General features: G+C 34.5%; 1 protein-coding gene across 1 annotated transcript in view; it reads left to right on the top strand.

Moving 5' to 3' along the window:
• The window catches only part of LTN1 (listerin E3 ubiquitin protein ligase 1), a 63,867-nt gene that overhangs the window by 5,263 nt on the left and 45,625 nt on the right, over window positions 1-12,979 (top strand). Inside the window, exons 3-8 of the mRNA XM_019467801.2 lie at window positions 480-578; window positions 1,085-1,315; window positions 3,686-3,738; window positions 4,433-4,613; window positions 11,937-12,110; window positions 12,680-12,870. Coding sequence (XP_019323346.2) covers window positions 480-578; window positions 1,085-1,315; window positions 3,686-3,738; window positions 4,433-4,613; window positions 11,937-12,110; window positions 12,680-12,870 — 929 coding nt within the window. The remainder of the gene's footprint in view (window positions 1-479; window positions 579-1,084; window positions 1,316-3,685; window positions 3,739-4,432; window positions 4,614-11,936; window positions 12,111-12,679; window positions 12,871-12,979) is intronic.

Genomic DNA, 12,979 nt, shown 5'->3' on the forward strand with positions numbered 1-12,979 from the left:
TAAAAATGATCAAGAAAATTCTTTTGTTAGAACAACATGTCAATTGGTATATTTTATGTAAAGCAAAATGAGCAATCATTTATCACTAATAAGTTCTTTTACAATTGTCCTTTTTTCTGACACATAGACTTAAGCTTAGTTTACCATTTATCTTCTGGATTACAAATTTGTTTGTTGTTCTGCACTTATTTGAACCATTTTGGAATTCTGGCTGTGCAGTTTTTCCCATTAGAGAATGGGAAATTTGACCTTATAATATTAAATTGAGTTTTTTGTTTGTGTATACCTAATTTTTTAAAAAAATTGAGAAGCTTCTATCATAGTATGCTGTGAAGGAACCCTTCAAATTAGTCCCATATGGCACAAACAGAAGCAGTGCATTCTCCCGTTACATACTAAGTTTCTAGCACAGAAAAGATCTAATGAATAGCCAATATTATGGCAGTTGATTCTTAGTAATGTTGCTAATTTACTTTCAGGCCATGCAGGAATTTGGAACCATGTGTACAGAGAGAGACACAGAAGTCGTAAAAGGAGTTCTTCCATACTGGCCAAGAATTTTCTGCAAAATTTCACTTGTAAGTATTAAAAACTTACACTAGTTTATTTCGTTGTACAGTTTTTGATTGAAGTCATGAGAACTATTACATGTACATGATTCATTTTTGGTGAGGAGTATAAATGTTATGTCAATATTATGCAATTTGGATCATGTTAAGTTGTGTAAAGTGTATTTGAAGTCTGGGTTTTCAAAACTTATGTGATTACTAGAGGATTACCTAGATACTTTCTAGTTATAGTAAATTCTGACAGTTTAACTTCTTTGTATATTTGCTGGAAGAGAATGAGAGTGAATTGCTTAATATTGAAGGCCTAACCTTGAATAGTCTATCTTGAATAGTTTTTATCATTGCGAGAAGGGGAAAAGGAAAGATTAATCAATTTTTTTCACATAATAATTAATTTTAGTTTAACTCTGCACATAGGTGAATTCTTACTAATGGGTCATCATAGCATATCTGGAAATGTCTGTATATGTTTTTATGGGTTAGAGCTATTTTAAACCATATTATATTTTCAATAGGATCACGATCGCCGGGTTCGAGAAGCCACGCAGCAGGCTTTTGAAAAGCTTATCCTTAAAGTAAAGAAACACTTGGCTCCTTATTTAAAAAGTTTAATGGGCTATTGGTTAATGGCTCAGTGTGATACTTACACGCCAGCTGCATCTGCAGCAAAAGATGCCTTTGAAGCAGCTTTCCCTCCAAGCAAGCAACCTGAAGCCATAGCATTTTGTAAGGATGAAATTACAAGTGTAAGTTCTTGGAGTGATTCTGTGTTTTTTTCTCAAGTATTTAAGGGATATAGGCATATTGTAACAACAGCTCTTTCGCCTGGCATTATAAAGGAACGAGTAAGTGAAATATTTTTAATGGAAGTTTGCCTTTCAAAAATGGTGTTTAACAAAATTGACCATTTTTGATTTTTAACATAATTAGCATTTTGGATTGGATCTTTCTAAGTTATTTAAATTTTTCATCTTTAATTTATAAATCCTAGTCATACTACCTAAAAATTTAGGTATATACTTTATGATACATAATCTGAAAAAAGAGTACGTCTAAAAAAAAATCTAAATTTAAATCCTAAAAATAAATGTAAATAAAAATAAATCTATACCCTAAAAAATAAATCTAAATTTATTTTTCCCCATATTTCCATATCAATACAGGTATACAGATATACTTCATTCTTTCTGTTGGTTTTCTGAAATTCCTTTGTATGGATGTACAACAGTTTATTTAACTCCTTTTATATTATACATTTGGGTTTTCCCTGTTTTTTATTACAACAAATACTGCGTCAGAGAACATTTTTGAATAGATATTTTCATACCCTGTCGGAGTGATAGTAGAATTTCTAGTAACCATATATGTTGGGTCAAAGGATGAGAACATTTAAAAAATATTTTTATATTGATAAATTGTCCTTCAAAAGGCCATATACATTTATATTGTCATTAACAGATATGAAAGTTTCTCCAACACTTGGCCAGGGTTCTTGCAACACTTTTGCAAGACTGATATCAGCCATAACTTTTGTGGCTTTCGGTTTGTGTCTTATACTGTCCTTCATTTCTTCTCCCTTTATCTGCTATTCCTAATATATGGGTCGGAAAAACCAGACAACTGAGTTCATTAGTATTCTCTCAAGAAATAAAAGTAGACGTACTATGAATGATGGGGAAATTGAGGATTTTAAAAAATTCATGCTGGCATTCATTCCTTTATTTAGTACTTCTGTGTTTCCATAGCACCCTGTGTCTTTTTTAAACACCATCCCTCATTTCAGTTAGTCAGCCTCTCTGTGGCTTCCCATTATGCTTACATGTCCAGATTTCTTACCCTGGCCTATAGGGCTCTGCATGGTCTGGTCCCGGCTTACCTATCTGATCTTTTCACCTAACTCTTCCCCTGCACACACACACATGTGCATTCTAGTTCCCCATTTAAGTTCTTGGTTCTTCCATTTTTCATTTTTCAAGTTTACCAAGTTTGTTTTTCTAGGGAGAGGGTTTATAGCTTTAATCATATTCTCAAAGGGAGTTCTCAACCCAAGAATCATTGGTATATTTGAAATATCAAGTGATAAGTGTTGTGAGAGTGAAGTGTCATGAGTTTGGACACTAAGAGTTGAAGAAAATGGATTTTTGAGACAACCAATTCGGCTATTCATAGTTTTTTGTTTGGTTGGTTTTTTGTTTCTTGGCTTTGTTATGGATGGATAACTGATCATTGAATATGTGGATTAGTTCCTGCGTTATTTTTCCGTTAGTTGGTTATGTCACAGTTTCTTACAGATATTGGGCTTGAACTTTCCTAAGTTCAAAATCAGTTTTTTAGAGAGGGGTTAGGCCATTGAGACCAAAATGTCAGATTTATAGGCATTATGTCATACTGTCTATAAGAACATGGGCTCTGGGTTTCTGTCACATTCTGTCATTAGTTATGCATGACCTTGGGTAAGTTTCTGTGCCTCTATTTCTTTATTAAAGTAGAAATTAACTTGTACTTCATTGAGCAGTTGTGAGGATTAATTTAGTTAATGGATGAAATGTGCTCAAAGCAATACCTGGCATATGGAAAAGTTCAGTAAATGTTAGCTATTATAGTTGCTGATAAAAGCGATACTAGAATAGTGAGTTCTCTAGTACTGCATGCTGGAAGTAGGCAGACTTACCCACTTTGAGTGGAACCTTAGACTTTCCTCCATAAGGAACAGAGCACAATGTGTGTTCTCCCTTATGCGCAGGGAGATGCTCAAAAAGAGAGGAGAGGAAAACAGCCTGAATTTCTCTTTCAAACTTCCTAATCGGGAATTCTACCTCACTGCTGTGTATAGGAGGAATGGAGAGACAAGAGACCAGGAGTATTTAGGGGAAGATTCTTGATGGGTACTGGAAATGTTCAGAAGTACCCTCTCTTTCTTACCCCAGTCAACCTTAGGGATTCATAGGGAAAGAAAAATAGGTAAAATTCAAACCTTTTAGTTTTGCTGCTTAATTTTGCTAATTTTGCAGGGAAGGGGTAAGAGCTTTTAAGTAAGACGAGGTTTATGCTCTAACTGTTCACCATTGACAGTTCAATAAAATCTCAAGGCTCATGGGATTTTTCCTCCTGTGTAGGTGCTACAGGATCATCTTATAAAAGAAACACCTGATACACTCAGTGATCCACAGTAAGTTGTGTTATATCTATGTAACTCACGTTAAGGATGGGCTTCGCTCATCCATAACAAGATGGTAATTTCAATGTGACATTTTTAAAAAAGGGATTCTTAAAGTAGAGATGAAAATACTTACTATAATGCTATATGCCAGGTGCTATTTTAAGTGTTTTTACTGGCAGTTATCTTGCTATTTAACTTGAATTATCTGGGCATTACACATTTGGTTCTTTAAAAAGAGATGTTTTTATATTTTTCCCACATTTACCTTTTGATTGTCCTAGCAGGAATCATTTTAAGGTCCGGTTGAACTAGTGGAAGAACTCTGAATAGTTCTGTTGAGAGTGGTAAAATCACCCATTTACTTTTGCGTACTAGTCAAACTATTAGGAGTCCCTAATGGCAAGTAATCCTAGATGCACTGATATCCATTCCCTAGACTCATCCTATTACTTGCTACTGAGAACAGTATATTGCCCACTTTTTTCAAGCCACAGCTTTTCATCTACTTTCCCCTTGTATTAGTTGAAAAATATGTGATTCAATTTAAGGGAGGAGGGTTGGCACAGGACAAATAGAATGCAGAAATAAAAATAAAGCAACTTTGGTACATATTTAATGATAAAACATTTAAAATAGAAGTGCCAAGTATGTAGTTTGGCTTATGCTCAATTCTTATATATGTTTATTTTCTTTTCACATGAAGAACGGTTCCAGAGGAAGAAAGAGAAGCTAAATTCCATCGGGTTGTAACTTGTTCCTTATTGGCATTAAAAAAATTGCTTTGCCTCTTACCTGATAATGAGCTTGATTCTCTGGAGGAAAAATTTAAGTCTCTTTTATCACAGAATAAGTTTTGGAAATATGGAAAACACAGTATACCTCAGGTATCTTAATCTTTTATTGTAAACATCTGTGACTCCTTTTTTCCACCCTGATCTTGTTAGTTTATGTTTGTGTTTTATGCTTATTGTTTATGTTTAAAACTCTGCAAACCCATCTTTGTGGTTGGACTGAATTGCCTCTTTTACTGCAATGTTATTGTATTTTCACTTTTTTATTTAGTTATTTAGACTTCAGAGTTGTATTATCACACTGTTCTGTTCATGGTACTTTAAAATTGTTGGTGTGCATGAAGGTCTTCTAATTTCATGCATTTTTTTTCTCTCTTATGTCTCTGTCTCCTTCTCCATCCTCCGCTAGCTAACCATTCTAAATCTGCTTAGTGTATGTCCTTTTGTATGTATAGTTGATTCTTCTTATTCATGGTAATTAGCTTATATGAAGAACCCATGAATATTGATTAAGTGAATACTGCAGCATTACTCTTAGGGGAAATATAGGATTGGGTGCCTGTGAGTCTCTGGTCACAACATTTTTGTCAGTTGGTCAATAAGAAACCTTGTTTTATGTGTGTCTCTGTAAAGACATCTTATTAATAGATATTGTTGATTCATTAACATTGACAAAGACAACAGCACTAGAAGTCATGCCTGAATGAAGCTTCTGTAACACTTTCCCTATTGGGTACATCACCGCCTTTTGGAATGTATTTTTTACCTGTGCTTTTTAAGAACTAAGTACTTTTTAACTTTATTTTTTTTAAGTTTATTTATTTGGGTGGGGTGAGGGAAGAGAGAGAGAGAGAGAATGAGAATCCCTAGTAGGCTCCATGCTGTCAGCACCGAGCCTGATGCAGGACTCCATCTGCTGAACTGTGAGATTATGACCTAAGCCAAAATCAAGAGTTGGATACTTAACTGTCTGAGCCACCCAGGTGCCCCAAGTTCTCAGTACTTTTTTAAAAGTACAAAAATACTTTAAATCTATCATGTCCTTATATGAGTATTTGATCAGGCCTTCTAAATACTATGTAGGATTAAGAAATGCGCATCCCTTCTGTTTTACCTCTGCATTCCCTCAGTGATAGATGCACTGATTGCCTTCAACTCCCTGCTGTCACAGACAGTGCAGCAGTGAACATCTTCATTCATGCGCCTTTGAATCTGCAAGGATTTCTTTTTCTGAAATTCTCTTAGCTTTTGAATTGCTGAGTCAAAGAGGATATGCATACTTAATTTTCTGAGTGGTGCCAGATTGCTCTCTTGAATGGCTGCCTTACTCTACACTCAACCATCATTGCCTGATGAGCCCTGTGTATCCTTATATCCTAGCCAGAATCCTTAGTTCCCTAATTTTTATCAGTCTAATAGGGTTTCAATTTTCTTTTTTTTTTCATTACTCTGCTAACTAGTGACTTTTAGGATCTTTCTGTAAGCTTTTTGAATTTTGGTGTTTCTTCTATAAACTACTTGTTTATGTCTTTCTCCCCTTTCTTTTGAAGTTTTCTTTTTTTGTTTTACTAGAGTTCTTTGTGTATCCTAAATACTTGTCCTTTTGTTGTTTTTAGGCATTGCAAATAATCTCCCACTTTGTTACCTTTCCTGTATCCTCTTTAGAAAGACATTGTAATTTTCATGTAATCAAAATCACCGCTTTTGCCATATGAAGGCCTTTCCCACTTTTAAGCCAGGAAAACATTGTTGTATTTTTAATAGTTATATCTTTTTTTAATACGTTTACTTTTCATGTGAAGTCTTTGTTTTTTTAATACATTTTTTTAAGGTTTATTGATTTTGAGAGAGAGAGAGAGAACGCAAGCAGGGAAGGGGCAGAGAGAGAGGGAGTCACAGGATCTGAAGCAGGCTCCAGGCTCTGAACTGTCAGCACAGAGCCCAACGCGGGGCTCAAACCCACAAAACACGAGATCATGACCTGAGCCGAAGTTGGACGCTCAACTGACCGAGCCGCCCAGGCGCCCCTGAAGTCTTTAATCCATTAATAAATCTACCTTTTTTTATACAGCATTAAGTAGATAACCTAGTCACCTTTCTCTTCATGTGTAGTGAGTCAGTATTCCTAAAAATCACCTAGTGAACTATTCATTCTTTCCCTATTGATTTGTGGTCCTGCCAATATGGTACATTAAATTTCCATATGTTCATAAGTTTGTCTCTGAACTCTGCCTTCTGGTCCATTGGTCTTTGTTTCTTCTTATGCCAGTACCAGAAGTTTGTATCCATTCCATTTTAATATCACATGTTAACGTGACATTATGATGTATCCTGATAACTGCTCAGGTGAATCACTTTTTTTGTCTTCATCTTCAAGATTGACCAAATCGTTTTAGAACTTCATTCTTCTGGGCATCTGGCTGCCTCAATTCGTAGAATATGTGACTTTATTCTTCCCTATAAATTACAGTAAATTTATTGAATTCCTCAAAAAAGTGAATGATTTGGGGAAGCTTGCTCTCTTTATAAAGTTATTGAGCCTGATGTTACGATGAACCTGTCGTATCCCAGTGTATTCAGGTATATAAAAAATATCCTAGAATAATTTTTAAACCAACTTTATTGAGGTATAATTTACTCACAACAAAATGTAACCATTTTAGGCATAGAGTTTAACAAGTTTTGACCAATGTATTTACCCATCTACATGTACATACTCATGTAACCACTACAATCAAGATACTAAACATTTTTATCACCCAAAAATGGGTTCTTTGAGTCATCCTTCCCCTTACTGTAGGCAACCAGTGACCTGCTTTCTGTTGCTACCGACATACAGGTGTTCATATAAATGGAGCCAAACATATTCTGTCTCTGGCTTCTTTTGCTCACTATAATGTTTTTAAGATTTATTCATTGTTGCATGTATCAGCAGTCCATTCCTTTTTATTGTTTAGTCTCTGTTATGGACATGGATTTTCATTTTTCTTGGGCAAGGGGAGGAAATTGATGGTTCATAGAGTACATATATGTTAAATTTGTAAGAAGGTGTCAAATTATTTACCAAAGTGGCTGTGTACTTTTGTTAGCAGTGTATGAGATTTATTTTGTATCAATTGTTTTCATTTAGGTCATCTTCATGGGTGTGGGATTCAGGGATCAGCAAACGATATATACAGCTTATGGGTCAAAATGTGGCACACCTGTTTTTGTAAATAGTTTTTTGTATTGTCTGTGGCTGCTTTCATGCTAATAAAGCAAGCTAAATAGTTGGAAGAGAGACCATATGGCTTACAAAGCCTAAACTATTTTACTGTTTGGCTCTTTAAAGAAAATGTTTACTGACCTCTGGGGTAGAGATTTTTCATTGTGATTTTAATTTGCATTTCCCTGATGGCTGATGATGTTGGACATATTTTAACATGCTTCTTGGCCATTTGTATATCTTTTTGAGGTGTCCAAGTCTTTTGCTCACTTTTGAATTTAATATGTTTTTATTTCTAAAGGTTCTTGGTTTTTTGTATTTTCTATTTCTTTGATGAATTTTCCTGTTGTTTTTTTTTAAAGACTTTTTTAAGAGCAGTTTTAGGTTCATAGCACAATTGAAGATGCAGATTTCCCATATATGCCCTCCCATCCCTTCCCCTCCCAGATGCCTAGCCTCCCCCATTATAAGCATCCCCTACCAGAATGCTACATTTGTAACAATTGATAAACCTACATTTTTTTAAGCAAGCTGTATGCCCAGTGTGGCACTTGAACTCACAACCTGGACAAAAGTCACATGCTCTACAGACTGAAGCCAACCAGGCACCCCTGAACCTACATTGATAAATGATGAAGTCCAGAGTCCATAGTTTATTTACATTAAGGTTGATTCTTGGTGTTGTACATTCTATTTCTTATTTATTTATTTTTATTCATTGTTCTCTTTTCCTTTACCTCACGGAGTGTAGTTTTAATAGCTATGTTAGAGTTCATGTCTGATAATAACATCTGTTCTTCTTGGGATTGATCTCAGTTACTGTCTTAGGAAATGGGATCACGTTTTCCTGACTTCATATTTTAGTAATTTTAGATCATATCCTGTTCATAGACACTTGGCCTGTACTCTGAAAGTTATGTTTTAGAGACTGGATTGTTTTATATTGCTCCCAAGGGTGTTGATATTTTTGTGTTGGTAGACCGTTAACTTGGATAGACTCTAACTGCAAACTGTCATGCCTGCTGCGGACAGCATCTCAGATCTCAGCTCAGTTCTTTCCGCCTTAGCTTCGAACTGCTTTCGCTTTACCCTGTGCATGGTTCAAGAGTCAACTATAGTTGTTTTAGACCATAAACACAGAAATGTGGGGGTTCCCTTCGCTCCCTCCTAGAGTTCCTGCCACTCTCTTGCCTCGTTGGTTACCCTGGGCTCTTCTTTCTGGTTCTTCCAGTTCCTCCAACGAGGCTTTTTATTGGAGTTGTAGCTGTCCCTGTGCCTCTGCGGTGGTGACCGAAACCACCTTCCAGGCACAGCTGCACAGAATGCAAGCTCTGTTTGTGTGGATTGCTTACTCCATATTTTGATTTCCCATATTTTGATTTGTCTTCAGTTGTTTCTTGCGTTTTATTCCCAGAACCTATGATTGTTCTTGGTAAGAAGATCAGTGTATCAGTCTTTTTACTCAATATTCTTTTGCTCACTTACCTATTTATTTATTTATCTCTTTTGCCCATTTAAAAATTGAGTTTTTGGTTTTTATTTTTGAGTTATGAATGTGCTTTACTTATTGTGGATATAAGTATTTTGTCAGATAAAGAATCATGAATGTTTTCTTTTAGTCTGTGGCTAAACTTTTCATTTTGTTAATGGTTTTTAGAGAGTAGGTTTTTAATCTTTATGAAGTCCGGTTTGTCAATTTTTTATGGTTCTTGCTTTTGATTTCTTATCTTTAATCTTTGCTTACCTCAAGTTTGCAAAGATTTTCTCTACTCTAGAAGTTTTATAGTTTAGGTTCATTTAGAATTAATTTTTGTGTATGATGTAGTGGTAAGAGTCAAATTAATTTTTTTTTCATAGAAGTATCCCATTTGTTGAAAGATTGTCTTTTCCTTACTCTGGCACCTTTGTCAAAATTCAGTTGACCTTATATCTTGGATTTAAATTTTAGACTGTTTATTCTGTTCCATTTATTTATATGTTTATCCTTACACCAATACCATATTCTCTTAGTTATTATTTTTTTATAATAAGTCTAGAAACCATCCAACTTTGTTCTTCTTCCAAAATTTTTAGGCTGTGTTAGGCCCTTTTCATCTCAGAGTACTATTTTTATAATATGTTCCATCCTGAACGTGTTTATGGTTTTGTTGCTATTGTGACAGTCACTATGTTTTTTAATTACATTTTTTTGTTTCTACTGGTAGATGTATACTATGCTTTTGTATGTAAATTGTATATTCAGCAACTCTCCCAAACTCTTGTTCTGATAGTGTTTACATCTTTTTGAATATTTTTTATAGCCTGTTATTTTGCTATGATTATAGCTACATGTTTGAGTTACTTTCCAATTCTTTTTATTTTTTCCTTATCTGTGTGTGAATTAGGTCATCCACTACCATGTTGAGGGAGGTGGTGATAGCTGGCATCCTTTTCTTGTTCCTGACTTTAATGGAAATAGTTGTAAACTCTTATGTTTTGATTATGATGCTTGCTGTAGATTTCATAAAGTTTAAGATTGCTTTTCTATTTTTAGTTTGCTGAGTATTTTTGTCATAAAATAATGATGAAATTTTCTTGATTGCCTTTCTCATGTTTAAATGATCATATTATTTTCCAGCCTAGTCATGCTATGTGTTTATCTTTTTAAATACACTGCTAACATCATTTGGTAATATTTTATATAAAATATGCAGAAATAAAGTACTTTGTGGGGTTAAATATATGTGTATGTGTATTTTTTTTAATCCCAGAAAACATTATTATTGTATTCTCAATCTTCATTTAGATTTATCTTCATATTTGTTGCTTTATTTGCTCATTATTCTTTTTTCCATCTCTTACCTTCCCTCTGGAATCATCTACTTTCAATACAGAAGGCGTCTTTGAATTTCTTTTTGTGTTGGTCTGCTGATGATGGTATTTTTTTCTCTATCAGAAGATGTTTTTATTTCACTCTTTTTTTTTTTTAAAGATTTTTTTTTTTTTTTTTTAAGTAATCTCTACATGCATCGTGGGGCTCAAACTACAACCCCAAGATCAAGGGTCTCATGCTCTGCTGACTTAGGCAGCCAGGCATTCCTTCACTCTCATTCTTGAAATAGATTTTTACTGGGTACAGGATTGAATATTGGCAGTTAATTTATTTTTGAAGATATTCCACTGTATTCTGATTTACATTGTCGTTGAAGTCATCTTTCAGTCTTACTGTCCTTCCTTTGAAGGTAGTTTGTCTTTTTCTTCTGCTACTTTTATGGTTTACTCTTTGTTCTTGTGGGAGTTTTGTTGTTGTGTTGTTTTGTTTTGTTTTGTTTTTTGCAGTTGCACCATTCTGTGTCTTAGTGTGGATTTCTTTTTATGTATCTTGCTTGGGATTTGTTGGAGTTCCTGAATTTGTAGAATGGTGTATTTCACTGGCTCTACAAAATGCTCAGCTATTAACCTTTTCAGATATTTCCTTTGCTTCGTTCTCTCTTCTCTCCCTTTGGGATTCTGTTTAAATATATGTTAAACCTTCTTTATCTTGTCTCTTACACTATCCTTGGTGTTTTTTACCTTTTTTTGTCTTTCTGTGCTTCTTGGTGGATAATTTCTTTTGTACTTTCAGTTCACTTTCTCTGCTCTTAAACTGAAAATTGAATTTTAATCTATCATCTGTCTTTCTGCCTGTTTTTAGGAATAGGAATTGTGCTTCGTACTTTTTCACATCTGTGCTTTTTCTAAGATCCTTTTCCTTTCAGATTTCTATAAACTTGTATTTCTTTAAATATAATAAGAACTGTTGATAAGGAATTTGTAACTGATAAACCCTAAGATTTAAAGTCTCAGATCTCTGTGTCATCTTTTGTTTCTGCTGATAGTGACTCATGGTTTCTTAGTTTTTCTTTGGCTGTATTTAACTTGGTGTGGCCTAGTATATTAATAGGAATAATATGAGGCCCAGGTGAACGCCTTGGCCATTAGAGAGGATTTGTATTTGCTTCAGCCAGAGAAATCGAAAGTTGAATTCTTTCTGCCTTCACTTTTATGTGGTAATTCCTAATGTCCTTTCAGCCATTTGATACCCTATGGAAGATTTAAAGATATTTTTTCTAGCCCTTTTAGTTTTACTAATGGGAGGGTTAGTATGCATAACCTAACAGCTATTAAATTAAAAATCTTATCATAGCTCTACTAGGCTTTAATTTAATCCAGCTTTTCATTTTTTGTTTTAGATCCGCTCAGCTTATTTTGAGTTAGTTTCTGCTTTGTGCCAGCGTATTCCACAGTTGATGAAAGATGAAGCATCCAAAGTGAGCCCATCTGTTCTACTTAGCATTGATGACAGTGACCCCATTGTATGCCCGGCTCTCTGGGAAGCTGTACTTTATACACTTACAACTATTGAGGTGCGTAAGAAAGGTAACATTTAGTACATTTGAGATACTTGTCTTAGTTTGTATTTTAGAAGCCTTAGATATGATGTGAGACAGAGCCTATCAGATGATAATACCTAAAACTTACTGGAAAATGCTTTCTTGGAAATAAAATACTTAATCCAAAACTTGGTATAAATCTTAAACTGACCATAAAATTAGCATAGAGTTTTTGTTTTACTTTCAGTTTAGCCAGCCAGTATCAATTATTCTTTAAACTTTATGTAGTCCAGTGAAGTCAGTTTATCTGATTCTTATATTTAAGATTAGATATTAGTGTCCTTTTTGGAAAGCAGCTTTTATATAAATCTTTTAAGTTAAATAATTATTTCTGATCAATGTTGTCCTCGCTATGTGGGGTACATGATTACCATATGTAATAAGTTTCTTAAAATTTCCGAGTTTAGTTTTCAGTGGTGGTGAGAGATTTTATCCTCTTTAGGTAGAATACTTGATATTTACTTTTGACAGCCTGTGTGTGTCTAAATTGGGAGAAGTATTTTATGATCTCTAATTATTCTTACCATCTTTTCTTTGGTTAGGACTGTTGGCTTCATGTAAATGCAAAAAAAAGTGTGTTTCCAAAGCTGTCAGCTGTGGTTCGTGAAGGCGGTCGGGGTCTGGCTACCATCATATATCCTTATCTTTTGCCATTTATCAGCAAACTCCCTCAGTCCATTACAGATCCAAAGTTGGATTTCTTCAAAAATTTCCTCACCTCTGTAGTTGTAGGGTAAGGAGTTTCAATTCTTGATCTTTAGAGCAGAAGAGATTTTTCTTGGTTTCACAAATGGGTAAAATGACATACTCATTATGGTCTTTCTTATTTAAATTTCTCCAAA

This window comes from Panthera pardus, unplaced genomic scaffold (assembly GCF_024362965.1).
Source record: "Panthera pardus isolate Hobbes unplaced genomic scaffold, ASM2436296v1 HiC_scaffold_16, whole genome shotgun sequence".
Taxonomy (NCBI): Eukaryota; Metazoa; Chordata; class Mammalia; order Carnivora; family Felidae; genus Panthera; species Panthera pardus.